The sequence below is a fragment of the Schistocerca gregaria genome, chromosome X (assembly GCF_023897955.1).
Source record: "Schistocerca gregaria isolate iqSchGreg1 chromosome X, iqSchGreg1.2, whole genome shotgun sequence".
NCBI lineage: Eukaryota > Metazoa > Arthropoda > Insecta > Orthoptera > Acrididae > Schistocerca > Schistocerca gregaria.
In genome coordinates this window covers 816,332,985-816,355,942 of record NC_064931.1, presented here as the reverse complement: position 1 = coordinate 816,355,942, position 22,958 = coordinate 816,332,985, and the positions used below count along the sequence as shown (strand labels likewise).

The following is a 22,958-nucleotide window of genomic DNA, read 5'->3' as shown; positions in this document are numbered from 1 at the left end:
GTCACGGGTTCTCCCCGCCCCCAACCCTCCACCTCCCCTCCCCCATCTCTGACAAAGCCCAATGGTTCTATGTATAAAATGGCCTCTGCCTCGTGATGACTGGGAGTTGTGTGATGTCCTTAGGTTAGTTAGGTTTAAGTAGTTCTAAGTTCTACGGGACTGATGACCATAGATGTTAAGTCCTATAGTACTCAGAGCCAATTGAACCATTTTTATAAAATGGCGATAATTCAAATTTTGGTGGGAAATTCAAAAAAAAATTGTCAAATTACGCTAGTGTGTTTCCTGCAGAAGGAGGGTTGTTGTTCTATGTATAAATTGGCAAGAAATACAAGATGATGCATTGTCATGCTGGTTGACTTGGGTTGCTGCCATAGCTCTATGATGTCACAATCCAGCTCAGACCTGTCAGGCTATTTATAACAGTATTGAATTCTGGCATACTGGCCGAGACTTAAGATGCTGGCGTGGTCCTACTATGACATCAAAATCCAAGAAAAGTGATCTGGAATACTAGATGGCCCCATTTCTGCAGACTCTTGAGTTCTGCAGTACGGGCACTATGACGTCAGAGGCAAAAGATGTTTGTGCTGATCCAGGCCTGTATGGTGACCTACTTTACATGTTTTCCCCAGCTACTACTAACTCAGAGGTATATTACTAACTCAGAGGTATAGGGTCACTGCCTCTCCTAACTCTAAGTTTGATTCTCTCCACATCCATCTTCATTTAAACAAGCACTGGGAGGGACAGACATTCTGGACGTGCCCCCCGCTGCCCCCCCCCCCCCCCTCCTCTTGATTTATTCCCCAAAGTTAAAGTCCAAACCGCACATCATTTAGTATGAACACTTGAGTCTTTATTTAAACAAATTCCTTTCCAAGGAGAGTTCCCTTCCTGTAATTGAAAAGCCGACCACTGACGCTCTCAGGAGTCTGGACAGAAATTTCAGTCGTAGGGATCGCTGTGCTGCTTAAGACACATATGTCCGGTAGCTAGTAGTCAGTCCACCATCAGCCAGTAACAGGTCGGCGCAGAGAGAAATGCCACACACAATCTACCGACCTGACAAACTAACTCTACATTGGACACTTGTGCAGTGACTCTGAAGGAAATAACAATATATATGTTTTGGCGCTATACTTGTAAAATTCCACACAAAAATAAATTGTGTGTGGAATGGAAGATGGATATTTACCAACAAGAACAAGCCACAAGGCCATTTTTTTTCTTTGTTGTCATTTCATTCCCCTGTCCCATAGGACACAGGTCGGCTGGCAGGGCACAATTCGCCTCTTCAGCCAAGAGATCACATAAAAAAGCACAGAACAGTACAGATACGAAATACGGGGATATACCTTGAAACTGATGCTCTTTTACCATGGAATATTTGAGGTTTGCAAATTAACTTGGTTTCGTTAATGTCTAAACAATTTTCCTCTTTTGAAATTGGAGATTCGTGATAGGTTCCAGTGGCTTCAATTTCACAATGTTTTTAACTTCTAACTCGTTTTTGATAATACACTACTGGCCATTAAAATTGCTACACCACTAAGATGACGTGCTACAGACACGAAATTTAACCGACAGGAAGAAGATGCTGTGATATGCAAATGATTAGCTTTTCAAAGCATTCACACAAGGTTGGCGCCGGTGGCGATACCTACAACGTGCTGACATGAGGAAAGTTTCCAACTGATTTCTCATACACAAACAGCAGTTGTCCGGCGTTGCCTGGTGAAACGTTGTTGTGATGCCTCGTGTGAGGAGGAGAAATGAGTACCATTACGTTTCCGACTTTGATAAAGGTCGGATTGTAGCCTTTCGCGATTGCGGTTTATCGTATCGCGACATTGCTGCTCGCGTTGGTCGAGATCCAATGACTGTTAGCAGAATATGGAATCGGTGGGTTCAGGAGGGTAATACGGAACGCCGTGCTCGATCCCAACGGCCTCGTATCACTAGCAGTTCTGGTGACAAGCATCTTACCCGCATGGCTGTAGCGGATCGTGCAGCCACGTCTCGATACCTGAGTCAACAGATGGGAACGTTTGCAAGAGAACAACCATCTGTACGAACAGTTCAACGACGTTTGCAGCAGCATGGACTATCAGCTCGGAGACCATGACTGCGCTTACCCTTGACGCTGTATCACAGACTGGAGCTCCTGCGATGGTGTACTCAACGACGAACCTGGGTACACGAATGGCAAAACATCATTTTTTCGAATGAATCGCCGGCCGTGGTGGCCGAGCGGCTCTAGGCGCTATAGTCCGGAGACACGCGACTGCTGCGGTCGCAGGTTCGAATCCTGCCTCGGGCATGGGTGTTTGTGATGTTCTTAGGTTAGTTAGGTTTAAGTAGGTCTAAGTTCTAGGGGACTGATGATCTCAGATGTTAAGTCCCATAGTGCTCAGAGCCATTTGAACCATTTTGAATCGGATAAATGCAGGTTCTGCTTACAGCATCATGATGGTCGCATCCGTGTTTGGCGACATCGCGGTGAACGCACATTGGAAGCGTGTATTCGTCATCCCCATACTGGCGTATCACCCAGCGTGAAGGTATGGGGTGGCATTGGTTACACGTCTCGGTCACCTCTTGTTCACATTGACGGCACTTTGAACAGTGGACGCTACATTTCAGATGTGTTACGACCCTTGGTTCTAGCTTTCATTCGATCCCTGCGTAACCCTACATTTCAGCAGGATAATGCAGGATCGCATGTTGCAGGTCCTGTACGGTCCTTTCTAGATACAGAAAATGTTCGACTGCTGCCCTGGCCAGCACACTTTCGAGATCTGTCACCAATTGAAAACGGCTGGTCAATGGTGGCCGAGCAGCTGGCCCGTAACAATACGCCAGTCGCTACTCTTGATGAACTGTGGTATCGTGTTGAAGTTGCATGGGCAGCTGTACCTGTACATGCCATCCAAGCTCTGTTTGACTGAATGCCCAGGCGTATCAAGGCCCTAGTTATGGCTGGAGGTAGTTTTTCTGGGTACTGATTTCTCAGGATCTATGCACCCAAACTGCGTGAAAATAGAATCACATGTCAGTTCTAGTATAATATATTTGTTCAATGAATATCCGTTTATCGTCTGTATTTCTTCTTGGTGTAGCAGTTTTAATGGCTAGTAGTGTATAAAGAAAAGGGGGTAGGATCCTGGTGGGGGATGGGAGATGTACTAAGAAAGCGAGACAGAGCACATGGTGTTCAAAGATTTTGAGGGCATTATAGAATTTAGGAGGGGTGGAGACCCACCTAACACCGGCGTGATAAAGGATGGGATGGATCAAGGATATGTAGGTATGAAGAATGGTGGAAGGGTACAATCCCCATGTCCTGCCAGACAGGAGTTTCAGGACGTGGAGTCTACTGTGGGCTTTGCACTGGATGGTAAGTAGATGGCGAGTCCAGGCGAGATGATGATCAATGGTAAGGCCAAGGTATTTCAGGTTGGGGGTAAGTTGGATAGGGCAGTCATAGATGGTGGGGTAGAAATCATGGAGCTGGAAGGAGGGATTGGCACATCCTATAATGATTGCCTGGGTTTTGGAGGGACTAATTTGATGGAGTCACTGGTTGCGCCAAGTGGTAAACTGGATTAGGTGTGTTTGGAGGGACTGTTGAAGGATGGTATAGAGGGCAAGAAAGGTTGTGTCATCAACATATTGAAGGAGATGTATGAGTGGAGTTCTTTGGTATATCAGCGGTGAACAGAAGATATAGGTGAGGGGAAAGGATGGAGCCCTGAGGCACACCTGCGGTTAGGTAGAAAGTATGAATGGTGACATAGGAAGGATGGTGAAAGGGGAAGTAGGCAGCGATGTCGATGAAGTTGATAGGAAGGCCATAGGTCTGGAGCTTGAAAAGGAACCCAGAATGCCATACATAGTCATAGGATTCTGGAGGTCAAAGGAAACAACAATTGCCAAGCGACAGGAGAAGTTGGAGGGAGAGCAGGTGGGTAAGGTTAAGGATATAGTCGCCGGCACAGGAGGAGGGCTGGAATCCACAATGGATAAAAACGAGGAAGTGATGTTGAATTAGGTGGTGATGGATACAGTGGGAGAGGATGGATTCGAAAACCTTACTGAACACAGAGGTGAGACATATGGGACGATACGAGGAGGTGTCATAAGGAGGTTTGTTGGGTTTAAGGAACAACAGGATGTGGAAAGTCTTCCACAGGTTGGGGTAGAAGCCAGTGGTGAGGATGGTGTTGTACAGGGTGGCAAGGGCGGTGAGGAAGGAGAGAGGGCATTCCTTGAGTTGGTGGTAGGTAATGCAAACATGGCCAGGGATGGTGTTGTGTTTGGAGCGGAGGATGAGTATAATGTCATTTGCGGGGATAGAAGTGTTCAATTCTGAGTGTAGTAACTGGTCCAAGTACCAAAAGCTAGGAGCAAGCAGCAATTTGTGCAGTCCGGGTAATCATTAGGTTTGGAGAAGACTTCGGGGAGGTGGAAAGCAAAATGGTTAGCTTCACTGAGGTTGTCAGGGAAGGGTTGGTTGTCTTGGAGGAGTGGATAATTCGCGGCGGGATGGCTACCAGTCAGACGATGGAGGGCAGACCAGTACTTGGAGGAGTTGACAGGGATGGTGGCGTTGAGCTGTGTGCACGTATGGCGCGAGTCGTGAGGTTTTTTGCTTTCAGAAGGTTTCGAACACGTCTTTCTAATTGCTGTTGGTCGAGAAGTGTGTCCCACTCATGAGTGCGAAGGAAGGAACAGGAGAGCTTACGGCATTCACGGAGAAGGAATTGGCCTGTGGAGGAAGGGGAGGATGGCGAGGATGGATAAGTTTGGGGGAATGCGAGCTACTACAGCATCAGAGACAGTCTTCTGGAGGAAGGACAAGGCGTGATCTATGTGATCAGGATAGTAGAAGGGAAGGGGCTGGCTTCTGACCTGGGTGTTCACGGATTCCTCGTAGGCATACAAGTCTGCACGGTGGGTAGTTGTGAGCGACTTTAGGTGGGGCGACAGGGCGGGAAGCTGGGGGAGGGAGAGGGACAAAGGAGATGGTGAGAAGGACTGGAAGGTGGTAACTGGCAATGGAATCGAGGAGTTCTGCAGTGATATGCCCAAGGGGTTTAGGAGACATAGAGCCATTAAACATGCGAACATACATGTTTCAGGCATTTAGTAACAGCATTTTGGAACTAAACACGTTTATACTTATTTAAAACTGAAATAGTTACCATAAAGAATTCAGCTAATACACATGATGGGAAAGTACGACATTTTCTATGAGCTTAGTGCTCAATACTGTATTTGTATAGTGCGGTTCTAGGCGCTACAGTTTGGAGCCGAGCGACCGCTACGGTTGCAAGTTCGAATCCTGCCTCGGGCATGGATGTGTGTGATGTCCTTAGTTTAGTTAGGTTTAATTAGTTCTAAGTTCTCGGCGACTGATGACCTCAGAAGTAAAGTCGCATAGTGCTCAGAGGCAGTTGAACCATTTGTATTTGTATACAACATTTCAAGACGAAAAACTGAATCACAATCACCAGCAGAGTACTACGCAATCTAGTGGGTGTAATATGCAGTCAACAGCCTCAACCACGCTCTCACGACACAAGGGGAAAGATTCATGTTTCCACAAACAGACTCCAGTTATATGATTCACATAAATGCTTCAGCAAGTAGTGCAGAAGGCTTGTGACTGGCCAGTACCATACGCATACCGACAGAATTTTCTGTCATGTCCTGCTACTTTTACTTCTAACGTATTCTAACATTCTGGGTGGTGTCTGTTTGTTCTATATCGTGTCTCCCTACCAGTTCCGCGCAACGACGCTCTGAGCTCAATTATAGTCCAATACACATTTAGTGATAGTTATTTACAAGTTGAAACATAGCTTGTCAATGGCATGGCAAATATAGACAGTGAAAAAATGGCATCTGACTAATGGCCCAATAGGTCTGAGCTGGATTGTAACTTCATAGATCTGCACCAGTATGCCCCCTGGTTACCATTTTCGATCACTATCTTCCACTCCAGAACAGACATCTTTACTTCTGACGTCGTAGTTAGGCTGGTGCTTGTATTCCAAGTCTTAGATTGTGACATCATAGAGCCAGGCCAGTATTCCAATTCAGCCAGCATGACAATGCATCATCTTGGATTTCCCGCCAATTTATACTTAGAACAACAACCTTTCTTCCACAGAGAACATACTAGAGCAGTTGGGCCATTTTTTTTAAATTTTCCACCAATATTTTGAATTTCCCTCCAAAATTTGAATTTCTGCCATTTTGTGCATAGAGCAATTGGTCTTTATCAGAAGGGGAGGGAAGGACGGTGGGGGCATCGATGACGCCATCTGCGACACAATTTGAGCAAGAACGCACACAGAATAATTACTTACCTCATGACACGGGATGAAGACTAGGAAAGATAGGACACTAATAATAAACAAAGCATGGTCTTTCTATCCAATCACAAGTTTACATAGAAAATAACAGTTCAATAGGAACGAAAAAGCATGAAACTCATGGAATTCAAAACAGGACTTGCTTATCTACCAAGAATATAGCCTGCAATGCCTATCCGTCTGAACCGACAGGCTTTTCAGCATTGTGTAGCCCATTTGTTTCAAAGGATTGAACGCTGTTTATCAAAAGAAATACGTTGACTTGTCACCAGGCTGCACTTTCTTATCCGACGAAATGAATTGAAGAACAACAATTCTTACATGTTCGACATTCGGAAGAACTACCTCCAGTATCATTTACATCTGTTTGTAGCAGAATCCTAGGGGGTATTCTGACTTAGCAATAACAAACCCCTTTCCACATTAGCATCGCCTCCGAAACAATCTTTACATCTAGTAGGGACCTATAATCAGTGCTATGCAAACAGGAAACCAACCTGCTTTGGCGTTTCTAGATTCTCGAAAAGCTTTTGATTCAGCACTTCATCGACGCATTCTAAAGGTAATACGTTCCAATAGATATCTAACCATGTTTGCGACTGGATCGAAAATTCCTGTCAGGCAAGACGCATCACGTTATCCTGCATAGAGACCCGTATAGAGAATAGTGTTCCACTCATATGGAGCCAAAGGTATGCGCCAGCATGCCTTCTACATACGCTCGGCCGCGTGAGAGTTGGTTGATCGATCGTAGAAGTAGTGGCAGTGGTAGAAGTAGTTTAATGCATCCGTAGATCACTTTTACAAAGATATTGTACATACCTCGGTATTAAAATAAAAGAATAACAAAAATAGCATGTAAAGGGCGATAAAAATGTTTCCGTTCGAAGACCGTGCAGTCCAGAATCGGTATGCCAATCAGGATCAATCACCATGAGCACTGAGTCAATCACACTGCCGCCCACCAGATTGAAGATACGCGTTTGATAAAACACAGTGTCCTGCTGCGTGAAGAAGTCTGTAGCTGCCTGCTACACATCCTCGTCCAACAAGAATCGTCGACCCTTCAAGGCCTTTTTTAAAGGACTGACCTCATGATAATCGCATAGGGAGAGATTAGGACTATGGAGCGGGTGCTAGAGTACTTGTGATATGCTGACGTGCGATATCATGAAGCAGCAACACACCTTGTCGCCTTAATTGCACGCCGTAATTTCTCCAGCGTTGGGCAGTAACGTTCCCCACTGACGGAGACGCCGAGTTCTTTGAAATCAATAAGCAATGGTCGATGCTGGTCTCCCAGATCGACCGGCATTGTGTCGAATCGTGACCAACACGGAACTTGGTACACCACTCCATAACAGTGATTTTCGACAGACATGCTGCCCCATACACATTCTTCATTACCTGATGGATGTCTACCTGTGTTTGTCTTTGTTCTTCGGAAGCGAAGAAAAGAATAAAACGACGTTGGTCCTGTTTGGAAGCATTTGGTAGTAACGCCACCATACACTGACGTGTCAAACGTCATGGGATAGCAATATGCATATATACAGGTGGCGGTAGAGTCGCGTACAGAGTGTATAAAAGGGCAGTGTATGTCATTTGTACTTAGATGATTCATATGAAAAGATTTTCGTCGGGAATCAACAGACTCTGGACACGGAATGGTAGATAGAGCTAGACGCATTTTACATTCCAACTCGGAAATCGCTAGCGAATTCAGCATTCCGTGATCCTCAGTGTTAAAAGTGCACCCAGAATACTAAATTTCAGGCATTACGTCTCACCACAGACAAAGCAGTGGTCGATAGCATTTACTAAACGACCGAGAGCAGCTCCATTTACGTACAGTTGTCAGTGCTGATATACAAGCAACTTTACGTGAGATAGCCGTAGAGATGTGGCACGAATAACGGACGTATCCGTTGGGACACTGCTACGAAATTTGGCGTTAATCAGCTGTGGCAGCAGAAGACCGACGCGAGTGCCTTTGCCAACAGCACGACATCGCCTGCAGCACCTCTCCTGGGCTCGTGACAATATCGTTGGACCCTAGACGACTGGAAAGCCGTGGCCTAGTCAGGTCAGACCCTTTTTCAGTTGGTAAAAGCTGATTGTAGGGTTCGAGTGTGGCGCAGACCCCACAAAGCCATGGACCCAAGTTGTCAATTAGGCACTGTGCAAGCTGGTGGTAGCTCCATAGCAGGTGGACTGTGTTTACATGGAATATGCTGGGTCCTCTAGTCCAACTGTACCGTTCATTGACTGTAAATGATTGTGGAGTTGGAGACCATTTGCAGTCATTCATGGACTTCACGTTCCCAAACAACGTCCGACGACGCTGATTTAGGTTTTCCGTGATTTCCATACTGTTTGGTCTCTTCCCCCAAACAGCCCAACCCCCCCCCCCCCCCCAAACAGTGATGTAATTGTCGTCGTGCGACAATCGTTCGCTAAAGGTATGAAGAACATTCTGGACCGTTCGAGCGAATGATTTGACCATCCAAATCGCCCGATATAAATCCCATTGAACAGTTATGGGACATAATCAACAGGTCAGTTCGTGCACAAAATCCTGCACCGGCAACACTTTTGCAATTATGGACGGTTAAGGAGGCAGCACGGCTCGACTTTTCTACAGGGAACTTCTAACGACTTGTTGAGACCCACGTCACGTCGAGTTACTGCACTGCACCGGACAAAAGGAGGTCCGACACGATATTATAAGGTATCCCATGGCTTTGCAGCCTCAGTGTAGATCACATTTCTGCATTTACTACTTGCACTTCTGAAACATATGAATACCAGACTAATCCCTTGCCTACATGTTGGTGCTTATATACATACATCGCAGTCGCGCTACGTTGCATATACTCTGCTCCAAAGACCACAAACGGAAACTTTTTGATCGCCCCATGTAATTCGTATATACAGGCATTTACATATTTATAGGTCTAATTTGACTAGGATGGGACAGGTTGTCGGCCGTGGTCTTACTGTAGCAATCATATATGTATCACCTTATGTAATCTTCTGCACAAAGTAAATTACACTCATTTTCAGATAAAAAAGAACACCTTGAACGGCTAGACATACGTTGCTCATATTCACAGGACATTTACATTACTATGTTCTGCAGAAATGATTAGCACTAGAACCACGTCGACCGACGGGATCAAGGTCAACATCGATATCGCGGCGCCTACCTGTAAAATGTGCCCGCGGCGCTCGTTGTTGCTATAAACCGAATGTAATGGAACCCCGTGATTTGAGCAGACGTGCAGGATGCCTCACAGACGTATGCGCGAACCGTACAGTCAAATTTACGGAGGGCGCATTATTTTCATGAGAGAATGTGATGCATCCATCCGGGAAATTGCAGATCGGGTGTGACGAAGCGTTTCGGCAGTGCAACGGGTTTGTGCAGAATGGTTCACAGAAGCCCGTAGAACACGACGAGATGGGTCCGGTCGCACCTCCCAGACCACCCCCAAAGATCGACCCTTTACTCAAACGGCATTGCGGCACAGATCTGCGTCTTCCTCGGCTCTAGAGCGACAGTGAACAGTGTAGCACATTGTGAATTATAAGGGGTGACAGTCCGTCGCCGTTTATTACGGCATGGGTTGCGTGCGAGTCGACCATTTCTCCGCCTACGTTTGACGAATGTGCAGAAAAGTGCTAGACGGCAATGTTGTATGAAACGAACGTCACTGGGGACATGGATGGGGCATATAGAGTTTTCGGATGAGGCCAGGATCTTTTTGTTTGAAAATGAGGGCCGCATTTTAGTTTGCCGCATACAGGGGGCGCGACATCATAGTGACTGCATGCGCTGAAGATATACAGCGCCAACTCAATGTCTTATGGTGTGGCGTGCTACTGAGTACAGCCACAAATCAGAGTTGGTGCGTGTCCAGAGCACTGTGACCAGTATGACCCACGTAATGACATCTTGTGACCCTCGCCATACTTTTTCTGGACAACATCCCCGACACCATTTTTCAGCAATACAACGCACGACCACATGTTGCTGGACGAACACGTGCCTTCGTGGTGTCACAGGATGGCAGCCTTTTGCCCTGTCCCGCCATATTACCAGAATTGTCGCCAATCGAAAATGTGCGGGATATCATGAAATGACGAGTGCAGTGACGTGAACCAGTGCCAACCACTACAAATGTTCTTTGGAACCAGGTGACTGCAGCATTGGATGGTTATATCACAGGGCGCCATTTGCGCCTTACACGAGTCGATACCATAATGGATGGAACAAGTTATCATGGCTCCTGGCGAACCGTTCGCCTACTAGGCAACGGGATACATGCTGAACTGAGGTGACTGAAATGCTAATCACTTCTGCAGAACATACTAATGTACATGAACTGTTAATATGAACGTCCTATCTCCAGTCATTCAAGGTTTCCTGTTTCTTCTGAACATGAGTGTATTTTATCACTATACCGTTGATGTCTTAACACTAGTCGACCAAGCGGACTATTCCAACTGTCTTCTCTCGTCGCCCATTTTGCAAGTACGACTGTAGCAAGCTTTCGCGATGCTGACACGCATGTTACGCGACTACAATGGTAACAACACACTCATTGTTAGTGTAAATTGATTGTTGCTGTGCTGTATCGATTCGTTTTCGTAGTTATTTCTTGTTTTGTGGAAGACACTCTTCCTGAGTCTTGAAGAAATTTACTTGCTCATGAGAAAAATTTTGTACTGAAAGATGATATGAAATGCTTCTTCTGCCGTTGAGATGTGATCGTCCCATGCTGCAATATGCATCAACTTTTCAGCCACTATAGGAGCAGAATAGTTGTTCCATATCAAACATATTGTACGGTCACACATCCAAAACTATTATATTGAGACTGATTCTGAAATGTATGGCGATTTTTGTGAACTTCTGAATTTCTGTACGGCAGAATCGCTTCGACGGACTGTGGCGCAAGCTGCAGACGTACCAGAGCGGTGAGGAGCTGTTCGGGCTGCCCACCACGGACTACCCCGAGCTGGGCCAGATCCGCAAGGAGCTCAACTTGCTGCAGAAGCTTTACAAGCTGTACAATGATGTCATCGATCGCGTCAGCAGCTACTACGACATCCCGTGGGTCGAGGTCAACATTGAGGAGATCAATAACGAACTTATGGAATTCCAAAACCGTTGCCGCAAACTACCCAAGGGCCTAAAAGAATGGCCAGCGTTCCACGCTCTCAAGAAAACCGTCGACGATTTCAACGACATGTGTCCTCTGCTCGAGCTGATGGCCAACAAGGCGATGAAGCCCAGGCACTGGCAGCGAATTATGGAGGTCACTAAATATAACTTCGAGCTCGACAGCGAAGGATTTTGTCTGAAAAATATACTGGAAGCGCCTCTTCTTCCAAACAAGGAAGATATTGAGGTAAAAAAATCATTCAGTACACCGTAGTTGATTCTATCTTGTATTTTATTACATAGCATACAGTCTGATATGTTTAGTACTAAGCAAGGCAGTTGGGTCATACGATGATAACCGTTATTAAATGACAGAAAATAAACAGATGAGGACAGAAGAGGCAGTTCGCAGATTTAGCTTTGCTATTTCAGTCTACGACTGGAGTCGTTACTTAGTATTCAGTTCCCTTCTTGGGAACAGCTGTCATTTTACAGAATTTTTTGAAGTAATTTTGTAGTAAATGAGTAATATTTCCATTATTTAACGGTTTGTTTAAGAGATCACAGAAATAATCAAAGGTTTACCATTTAAATTTCCCTGCAGAATATATGAAGTCATAAGTAACGAACTTTCGGTTAACCCTTTCGTGGTTAAAATTTATTTTGCATATATTTGAAAAATTTAAGATCAAAAATTGTCTTCCTTTGTTATAAATAATACACTTCCACTACGAACAAACTTTTAAGCTGACTGGTTTTGAAAATCGGTGAAGTGGGACGTAAGCGTTCCACGGACCTAACTAAATCCATTTTTTTGATATAACTTAGGATCTCGAGAGTTATATTTTTAATTTTAACGGGATGGCAATTACGGAAAATAGTGTAACAAATAAATCAGTACCAATACACATTTTATCTCCTGACAAAAAAAAAGAACATGAAATATGGCACAGAAGTTTTCAGCATAACATTTGAAGATTTCTTTGACATACCACACACCAATGTTTTCTACATTCTATGAAGTTTTCTGGGACATACAATTTATGTACAAACCAGCAGAATTACTAATGTGTGTAGTAATGTTTCAAAACAATGACTGTATGTGTAAGATAATAAAACTAGTTATTTCAGACAAGATAGTGATTTGATGTGATTTTCGTGAAACAGACGCACTGTGTCACCTATAAATACATGCCACCCCATTTGGTCGATCACAACCTTTTATATACAGGGTGGTCCATTGATCGTGACCGGGCCACATATCTCACTTAATAAGCGTCAAACGAAAAAAACTACAAAGATCGAAACTTGTCTAGCTGGAAGGGGGAAACAAGATGGCGCTATGGTTCGCCCGCTAGATAGTGCTGCAATAGGTCAAATGAATATCAACTGCGTTTTTTTAAAAATAGGAACCCCCATTTTAATTACATATTCGTGTAGTACGTAAAGAAATATGAATTTTTTAGTTGGACCACTTTTTTCGCTTAATGATAGATGGCGCTGTAATAGCCACAAACATGTGGCTCAGAATTTTAGACGAACAGTTGGTAACAGGTAGGTTTTTTAAATTAAAATACAGAACGCAGGTACGTTTGAACATTTTATTTCGGTTGTTCCAATGTGATACATGTACCTTTGTGAACTTACCATTTCTGAGAAGGCATGCTGTTACAGAGTGATTACCTGTAAATACCACATTAATGCAATAAATGCTCAAAATGATGTCCGTCAACCTCAATCCATTTGGCAATACGTGTAACGACATTCCTCTCAACAGCGAGTAATTCGCCTTCCGTAATGTTCGCACATGCATTGACAATGCTCTGACGCATGTTGTCAGGCGTTGTCGGTGGATCACGATAGCAAATATCCTTCAACTTTCCCCACAAAAAGAAATCCGGGGACGTCAGATCCGGTGAACGTGCGGGCCATGGTGTGGTGCTTCGACGACCAATCCACCTGTCATGAAATATGGTATTCAATACCGCTTCAACCGCACTTGGGCTATGTGCCGGACGTCCATCATGTTGGAAGTACATCGCCATTCTGTCATGCTGTGAAACATCTTGTAATAACATCGGTAGAACATTACGTAGGAAATCAGCATACATTGCACCATTTAGATTGCCATCGATAAAATGGGGCCAGTTATCCTTCCTCCCATAATGCCGCACCATACATTAACCCGCCAAGGTCGCTGATGTTCCACTTGTCTCAACCATCGTGGGTTTTCCGTTGCCCAATAGTGCATATTATGCCGGTTTACGTTACCGCTGTGGGTGAATGACGCTTCGTCGCTAAATAGAACGCGTGCAAGAAAATCTGTTATCGTCCCGTAATTTGTGTTGTGTCCAATGGCATAACTGTACACGACGTTCACAGTCGTCGCCATGCAATTCCTGGAGCATAGAAATATGGTACGGGTGCAATCGATGTTGATGCAGCATTCTCGACGCCGACGTTTTTGAGATTCCCTATTCTCGCGCAATTTGTCTGCTACTGATGTGCGGATTAGCCGCGACAGCAACTAAAACACCTACTTGGGCATCATTATTTGTTGCAGGTCGAGGTTGACGTTTCACATGTGGTTGAACACCTCCTGTTTCCTTAAATAACGTAACTATCCTGCGAACGGTCCGGACACTTGGATGATGTCGTCCAGGATACCGAGCAGTATACATAGCACACGCCTGTTGGGCATTTTGATCACAATAGCCATACATCAAAACGATATCGACGTTTTCTGCAATTGGTAAACGGCCCATTTTAACACGGGTAATGTATCACGAAGCAACTACCGTCTGCACTGGCGGAATGTTACGTGATAGCACGTACTTATACGTTTGTGACTATTACAGCGCCATCTATCACTAAGCGAAAAAAGTGGTCCAACTAAAAAATTCATATTTCTTTACATACTACACGGATATGTAATTAAAAATGGGGGTTTCTATTTTAAAAAAACGCAGTTGATATCCGTTTGACCTATGGCAGCGCCATTTAGCGGGCCAACCATAGCGCCATCTGGTTTCCCCCTTCAAGCTAGACGAGTGTCGTTCTTTGTAGTTTTTTCGTTTGATGCTTATTTCGTGAGATATTTGGCCCGGTCGCTATCAATGGAACAGCCTGTATATCCACCCCGTGATCCGTAGTACATTTCCGCAAGTTCAGGAAGCGCTTCACTACATGCTAATATTAGACATCCCAAGCTTAAAACTTCGTCTTACTTTAGTGGGACATACGTGTTCTATCAACCACGAAAGGGTTAATGAGGTAGTACGCTTTCATTCATGTAAAAGCGTCATCACATTAAAACCTTCTATAACCGTACAATTGTATGGTAGAATAATTAATGACAAATAATTATATTGTTTTAATTTTATCCGTTTCTGTCACTGTTTCTTCCGTGACTGTATTACTTTTATAAAATAAAGAGTAAGCACCTTCAGCCACAGTCGTGATTTTATTTCAATTTACGCTAGATTTCGAGCCCTGGGGGCTCATCTTCAGGTACTTCGACAGTCTACTTTTTTCGGATTTAGGTTAATTACGGTCATGGTAAGATTACAGGGGTATACTACAAAGTGGCACATTGTGAATATAAGTTTACAAAACTAACATAAAGTTACTGTTTCCCGTGGTGGATATATGGTTTTGAAGCACAGTATGAGTAAACATGTTTATGTAATATACTGATGAGCCAATACATTGTGACCATTGCCCACGGTAAGGTTGATTGCCTACTGGTGATGTTGCGGGCACGTGACGCAGGAAGGAAAGAATGTAAGCGCAGGAGGTACTGACCGCAGATTCGGAAATCCACTGGTATAAGCGATCCTGACAAAAGGTACATTGTTATGGCGCTGCGGCTGGAAACGACAATCTCTGAAACGGTGAAAGAAGTCTGCTATTTGGGTACTACTGTAGTGAGCACCTATGGAAAGTGGTTGAACAACGTTGAAACAACGAGTGGGAGGTATGGTATTGGACGTCCATGTCTCATCACAAAACGTAGAGGTTGGAGGATCTCCCACTGTGTAATCCAGGATAGGCAGAGATCTGTGGCAGATATGTCAACACAGTACAATGCTGGTGCACACACTGGTTTTTTGGAGCACAACGTTCAAAGGCCAGTGTAGAACAGGGAGCTCCACATCAAACGACACCTACGTGTTCCCGTAGTGACCCAACGACCTAACGACATCGTCAGTTACGGTTGCAGTGGGTACAGTATCACTGAGCTTCCACCATTTTAATGATTATGCTATGGGGTACTTCGAGTTGGCCTTGTATGGGACCTATGGTACCTATGGGACCTATGGTAGTACTGGAAGACACCGTGACAGCTGTGAACTACGTGACCATTACTGTGAACCACCTGCATCCCTTCATGGTTGAAGTCTTCTCCGATATTGATTGCATCTTCCAGCAGGATAACGCTCCACGAGACAAGGCCAGAATCGTGATCCAGTGGTCAGAATGGCATGATAGCGAACTCACATTGATGTCTTAGCCAGCAAACGCCCCTGATCTGTAGACACTGGAACACATACCGCGTGCCAGCTGCATGCCCACAAACCACCGTCCCGTAAATTGCGGGAACTACTGACCTGTGAATAGACATCTGCTGCAACATACTTCTGGAAACCTATCAACGACATGTAGAATCCACGCCTAGCAGAATCGCTGCTGTAATGAGTTTGAAAAGTGGATGAAAACGCAATTAAACGTATGGTTATAATGTTTTGGCTCATCGGTGTATATACCCTTTTCGTTCTATAACACATTTTGTAAACTCAAACCAAAACAAGTCAAAACATTTCAAATGTAAAGATGCAGCATTTCTACAGAGAAGCATGTGTTAATTATTTCAAAGGAGATGTAAGGCTATAACATTACTTATGTGTATTTATAGTGATGCTGCTTCTCTACGTTTAAAATACTTTGCTTACTTTGACTTCTGATTAAAAAATGTACTCTAGGACGAAAAGTGTCTATATGTGCATAAACACATTTACTCATACTGTGCTTCAAAGTCATATACTCACTACTGAAAAAAGGAAGTTATTAGCAATTTGTATTAGCTTTGCAAACTTATATTCACAATGTGCCACTTTGTAACACATCGGTATAATCTTACCAGGACCAGAATTAACATAAATCTGAAAAAAAAACAGCTTGGATTGTCAAAGCACCTGAAGATTAACCCCCCAGGGCTCGATATACTTCGTGCATTGAAAAAAATCACGATTGTGCCTAAAAATGGTTGTTCTTTACTTTAAGAATTATATTGTTTTCCTGCACACTCGTAACATTTACCTCACAAAAAAATGAAAATTCAGGAAATGAGAAAATATTACTGGAAGTCACCGAAATTCTAGCAAGACAGTAATTTTTGTCTGCTAAAAAGAAAATAATATAGGAAGGGCATTGTATACGAAACACAATTTATTCCGGTTGACTTTTGGAATTAACTACTCGCAGAGTTTACCACTGACTGTGAACGGGTATTATTTAATTGTAGTACTTCCAATGGCATGCGTTCCACAGGACATATGCATCTCAGCAATGAAGGAGAAAGACATTGAAGCAAAACTGCGTCAGGTGACTAACGAGTGGACTGCCCACGAGCTCACCTTCATGACATTTAATAACCGCGGAGAATTACTTCTCAGAGGTGACACCACAGCGGAAACTATTGGCCAGCTCGAGGACAGCCTCATGATCCTCGGCTCGTTGATGTCTAATAGGTGAGTATGCGGTTATGTTAATTATGCACGTAAGAAAAAGAGAAACTTTCCATTCACATTTCGTTGATACATTTTGCGAATATGCTGTGTTGTGTGCATTAACGGTTACTCTGCTGATTCCAGGTACAACGCTCCTTTCAGAAAGCAGATTCAACAGTGGGTACACGATCTAGGCAACACCAACGAAATTCTAGAGCGATGGCTGCTCGTCCAGAATATGTGGGTTTATCTTGAAGCAGTCTTCGTTGGCGGCGACATAGCAAAACAGCTGCCCAAGGAAGCAAAGAGGTATGACTGATAAGATATGTTTGTTTGCTACCTAATTACTAGAATCCACACTTTTATTTAATATCAACACCCAAAATATTTACGTATTTACGTAATGAAAATGGATAAAACATACAAGAAATGTGTAATATCACGAGAATATTTTATTAAATCTTTAGTACAGAACAATACTTTCAGTTAAAATCAGCTTCTGAATTACTCCATAGCCTACAATATTACTTTAATACGCACTTAAACGTACCAGAAACACGAAAAGTTCAATAAGAAGGCTCACTTTACGTTGCTTAATTTTTCTTTGAAATTCTCTACTACGCTAACAAAAGAAAAATATTTTCGGTCACATCGATCCACTAAAATGTCCATCATCACTGAAACCGCAAAGATTCCCTACCTTACATTACGTTTTGGAGCTCCAGGAACAACAAGTATTTCCCTAAATTCTCTTGAGTCATAGAATGTCACACATCAGAAAGAATGGTTTTGTAGGATTAAAATGGTCTTTCCACATCCCATGACGTCGATGGTTAAAATTTTAGAGCAGGAAACATTTCTGGAGTGTCTTCTTCTGTCCCTCAGAGTATATTACATATAGTAACAAAAGTCCAGTACATTCGCTTCCTCACCAAAGTTGTGCGAAAAGTATTCACCACTCTCTAACCAATATCACCTCTATGTAGGTCAGCTTGTATTTGACATTCTCAACAATTTCTAACGATCTGTGCAAAGACAATCTGATAGATTGCAACTCTTTAACGTTGCTGGCAAGGAAGGTGATGTTACTACAGATTCCAGAGCATTTTCGATTTTAGGTCCAGTGAAAGCATTTTGTGCCTCTCACACTGAAACTGAAGGTTCTCCCGGAAATGAATCAGTCACAGATTTCACCGCTACAAAATTTTTATTTTAAAAGCCGACATCCTCAATCTATGCACCTCATTTAGTTAAGACAAGCTCTAGGGGCAATCATAGGTTCGGCTGTAGTTGTCTACGATTACGAGGCTTAGAGAAACATTTTGTTGGTGTGTGAAATTATTTTATTTTCTTCTGGGTAGCTGCTGTGCACTTCTTCAGCGATACATTGCAGTGCATGGACCAGACAGTTGAAGCTGATTAAATGCGGATAGAATATCCGTAGGGCAGATTTCACCTTCAGCGTGTAGGCTGCAGCATCCGAATACATAAGTAGAGATTTTTCTTCTTTAACTCCCTCAGGCCGTAACACTTTGAATGATTTTTGCATTCCAACACATCGCAAGAAAAAATAATGGCTTTGAGGTTTCTTCTGCTTTGAGTTTGCCAACAGTCACATCGCCAATGAAACGTCTATGTAAGTCCGTTGTTTCGTCGACAGTTATCTATATGTGACGGTTACTTGTATAGCGCCGCACAGTTTACAGAGGGTCCTGACAGAGCAAAACCGTTTTCCCTTATTGTCACTAAACTGTTGCTTATAGCACTCTATAGAAAAGCGCGACATTCAGACTCTTGCAGCTTGTACCTTGGGATGTTCGCGGCAACCATAGAGAAATACCTATAGAGAAATTCATTTGTGGAGTTAGGAAATTTTGCATCCGAGTCAATAAAATACGCTTATTAGGCGATTTTATTGCCTTGTTCTTTGTTTGCTCATCACTATATGAAATGTTGCTGAAGTTGGAACTTCATATACCGAGCGAGGTGGCGCAGTGGTTAGCACACTGGACTCGCATTCGGGAGGACGACGGTTCAATCCCGTCTCCGGCCATCCTGATTTAGGTTTTCCGTGATTTCCCTAAATCGCTTCAGGCAAATGCTGGGATGGTTCCTTTGAAAGGGCACGGCTGATTTCCTTCCCCATCCTTCCCTCACCCGATCTTGCGCTCCGTCTCTAATGACCTCGTTGTCGACGGGACGTTAAACACTAATCTCCTCCTCCTCTTGGAACTTCATAGACACACGAACTGTTCATTGCGCGCTCGATAGAGATCAGTTCCTTTATCAATGGTAAAATCGTCCCAAGATCTCAACTTAGATGGTAATTTTGAAGCAATAGATCGCACCATGAACACAGACAGTCGTCAACTCTTAAGCATTTTTTGCGCTATAACGTGCTTTGTATAGAAAATTTACTTTGTGCCTTGAATTTTTACGGTGGGTCGATTTCAGATTTTTTCTATGGTAGGGGATTACTGAGTGTTTGAGGAAATATGAAGAAGGGTAGGAAAGCTATTATACATGGCTACATGCAACATTAAGTTTAAATATGTAAAAAACATGTCATTATAGTAAAATGTGTAATGATAAAATGAAATGTATCAACGCTTGGAACATACTTCGTGAATATTTACATTTTTGGCATCTGTAGGAGCGAAGGAAAAGAATATACAATCACATAAAAATCCGAGCCCTGATGATTACAAAGAGTGTACAGCTCTGATCTTAGTTTCCCAATATCGTGTTTCGTACAGCTGCTTTGTTTTAGGATCGTTAATAATTAGTGATATCTCATTGCAATAGTGAACAACACACTGAAGGGACAAAACTCATGGGATACTTCATAATATCGAGTCGGACCTCCTTTTTCCCGGTGTGGCGCAGCAACACGACGTGGAATGGACAACAAGTCGTTCGAAGTCTGTTGCAGGAATACTGAGCCATATTGCCTCTATAGACGTCCATAATTGCGAAATTGTTGCCGGTGCAGGACTTTGTGTACATAAGAACCTTTCGGTTATGTCCCACAACTATTCGGCGGGATTCATATCGGGTGATCTGGGTGACTAAATCATTTGTTCGAACTGTCCAGAAAGTACTTCAAAGCAATCGTGACAACTGCGGCTCGGTGACATGGCGCATTGTCATCCACAATTCCAATCGTTGCTCGGGAACATGTAGTCCATGAACAGCTGCAAATTGTGTCAGAGTAGCCCATCATAAACGTTTCCTGTCATCTATCGGTTCAGCTGGACCAGAGGACCCAGCCAGTTCCATGTAAACACTGCCCACACTATTATGGCACCACCACCAGCCGGCACAGAGCCTTGTTAACAACTTGGGTGGATGGCTTCGTGGGGTCTGCGCCACACTCGAACCCTACCTTCAGCTCTTACCAACTGAAATCGGGACACATCTGACCAGGCTAGTTTTCCAGTGTCCAACCTATTTGGTCGTGAGCCCAGGAGAGGCGCTGCAGGCTAAGTCGTGCAGACAGAAAAGGTACTCGCGTCGGTCGTCTGCTGCCATAGCCCATTAAAGTCAAATTTTGCCGTACTGTCCTAACGGATACATTCGTCGTACGTGCGACATTGATGTCTACGGTTTTTTTTACGCAGTGTTGCTTCTCTGTTAGTACTGACAACTCGACGCAAACGCCACCGCTCTTGGTCGTTAAGTGAACGCCGTCGACCAATGCGTTGTCCAAGGTCACAGGTAATGCCTGACCTTTGGTATTCTCGCTACACTCTTCACACTGTGGATCTCAGAATACTAAATTCACCTAACGATTCCACGTTCAAACTCTTAATTCCCGTCGTGCGGCCATAGTCAGGTCGGAAACCCTTTAAATGAATCGCCTGAGTACAAATGACACCTCCGCCTATGCACCGCCCATTCATACCTTACTACTGCCATCTGCATATCTGCATTGCTATCGTATGGCTTTTGTCACCTCAGTGTAATGCACTTATTGTTCAAAAATGGCTCTAAGCACTATGGGACTTAACATCTGAGGTCTTCAGTTCCCTAGACTTAGAACTACTTAAACCTCACTAACCTAAGGACATCACACATATCCGTGCCCGAGGCAGGATTCGAACCTGCGAGCGTAGCAGGAGCGCGGTTCCGGACTGAAGCGCCTAGAACCGCTCGGCCACAGCAGCCGGCGCACTTATTGTTAACAACGAAATTGTTGTAGGCCTAATTATGAAGTCTATAGAACTGAAATAATTGCCTGAAATTCATTTTCAAATTAGAACCCGAATCCTTGTTGAGGTAAAGGTGTAAACGCTTTTAAGCGTGTGTAAGACTCACCAAAAGCAATGTCATGGGACATACTTCACGGAAGGTGTGGGCGAGTGACTCTCTGCTCCAGACTGTAGCGCCTAGAACCCCTCGGCCACTCCGCCCGGCGACGGACCTGCAGCAAGGTAGACTGTAGCCAGGGCTAGGTAGATGGGCCCAGCAGGACCACTTGGGTGATGAACGCGGAACTGCAGGCTGGGGAGCAGCAGCGGATAAGGCAGCAGCCCCCAACGGCTCGGAGATTGCTGCAGTTCACTGCGTGACCGGGGCTATGAGGTGGCGGCAAGGTGCTGGCTACCCGAGCTAGGCAGTCACAGCCCGAAGTCTGCTCCGGTGTCAGCGTCATAAATTCGGCGACCTCTAGCACGGGCTGTGGTGTGCATCATCGTGTGATCCAGGTCCGGACCTGGGGGTTTAAATACTGCTGCCCAGGGCTGAGTTTTCGGAAGAACTTTGTTTTTGTGTCGCTTGGAACGCTTTGGAACAGAGACCAACGACTGGGGTCAGCTGTTATCGTGCAACGGTGTGTCAGACTGCAGAAGCTTCCTGAAGGCTGTTCTACTCCCAGGTCGTTGGCACGTGGGAACAGTGGCACGGAACTGGAGGTTTCTGTTGCAATGGTGTCTTGGCAGATGCGTTGCTCTGCTGCTGGGCTGCGACTGTGGTGATTACGGTTATGATGCTTAAGTTCTATGCCGCCACATTTTCTCTCTTCTTAGATTAATATGGACCACCAGATCAGTGCTTAATAATATGGTTCCCAAAAAGTCACTGATTTATCCACCATTGTTTCTACACTTTACATTCTACTGCTCAGATTCACAGTAAACATTTCTTGCTTAACTTTTCCCCTTCATTTGTCCTTCTTCTGCTTTTGTATCACACTGTATACATGACCTCACTCTTCCGGTGCTCAACCATGGAGTTCCTAGGTCCCATGTTTTGTCTTACTACTTTGCCACACTCACTAGCGTGGAGTCACTGGTCTCGACTAGATTGCTAGGGACTCTATGCCTGAGGTGACATTGCACACTTCCAGGTTCAGCATTGTAGCAGTTCTGTGGTGAAGAGAAGTACCTCCCCAAGTCCCTCATTGTCATCACTCACTGAAGTTACTGGGATAACACCCACTGTAAAGAATCTTCAACATTATAGGTAAACATTAAATTATGTCCCACATACACTCATTCTCATTTACCGCCAAACTACATGTTGTTGCAAGTCTGCTCAACTACTTCATCACAAACTACATCTTTAACAAAACAATAAGCGTATTGCACTACGTAACTTGGCTGTTTTCATTGTAAATTAAATCAGACACGCTAAAGCTCCACTAACAATGCAAATAAAATTTAAATGAAAATACTT

The 22,958-nt window shown here is 44.1% G+C and overlaps 1 protein-coding gene across 1 annotated transcript in view; it reads left to right on the top strand.

Moving 5' to 3' along the window:
- Positions 1 to 22,958, top strand: part of LOC126298335 (dynein axonemal heavy chain 5) — a gene marked incomplete at its 5' end in the record, with an annotated part of 791,472 nt that overhangs the window by 349,697 nt on the left and 418,817 nt on the right. The window contains 3 exons of the mRNA XM_049989632.1: positions 11,321 to 11,800; positions 17,104 to 17,303; positions 17,427 to 17,591. Of these exons, the coding sequence (XP_049845589.1) occupies positions 11,321 to 11,800; positions 17,104 to 17,303; positions 17,427 to 17,591 (845 nt within the window). The remainder of the gene's footprint in view (positions 1 to 11,320; positions 11,801 to 17,103; positions 17,304 to 17,426; positions 17,592 to 22,958) is intronic.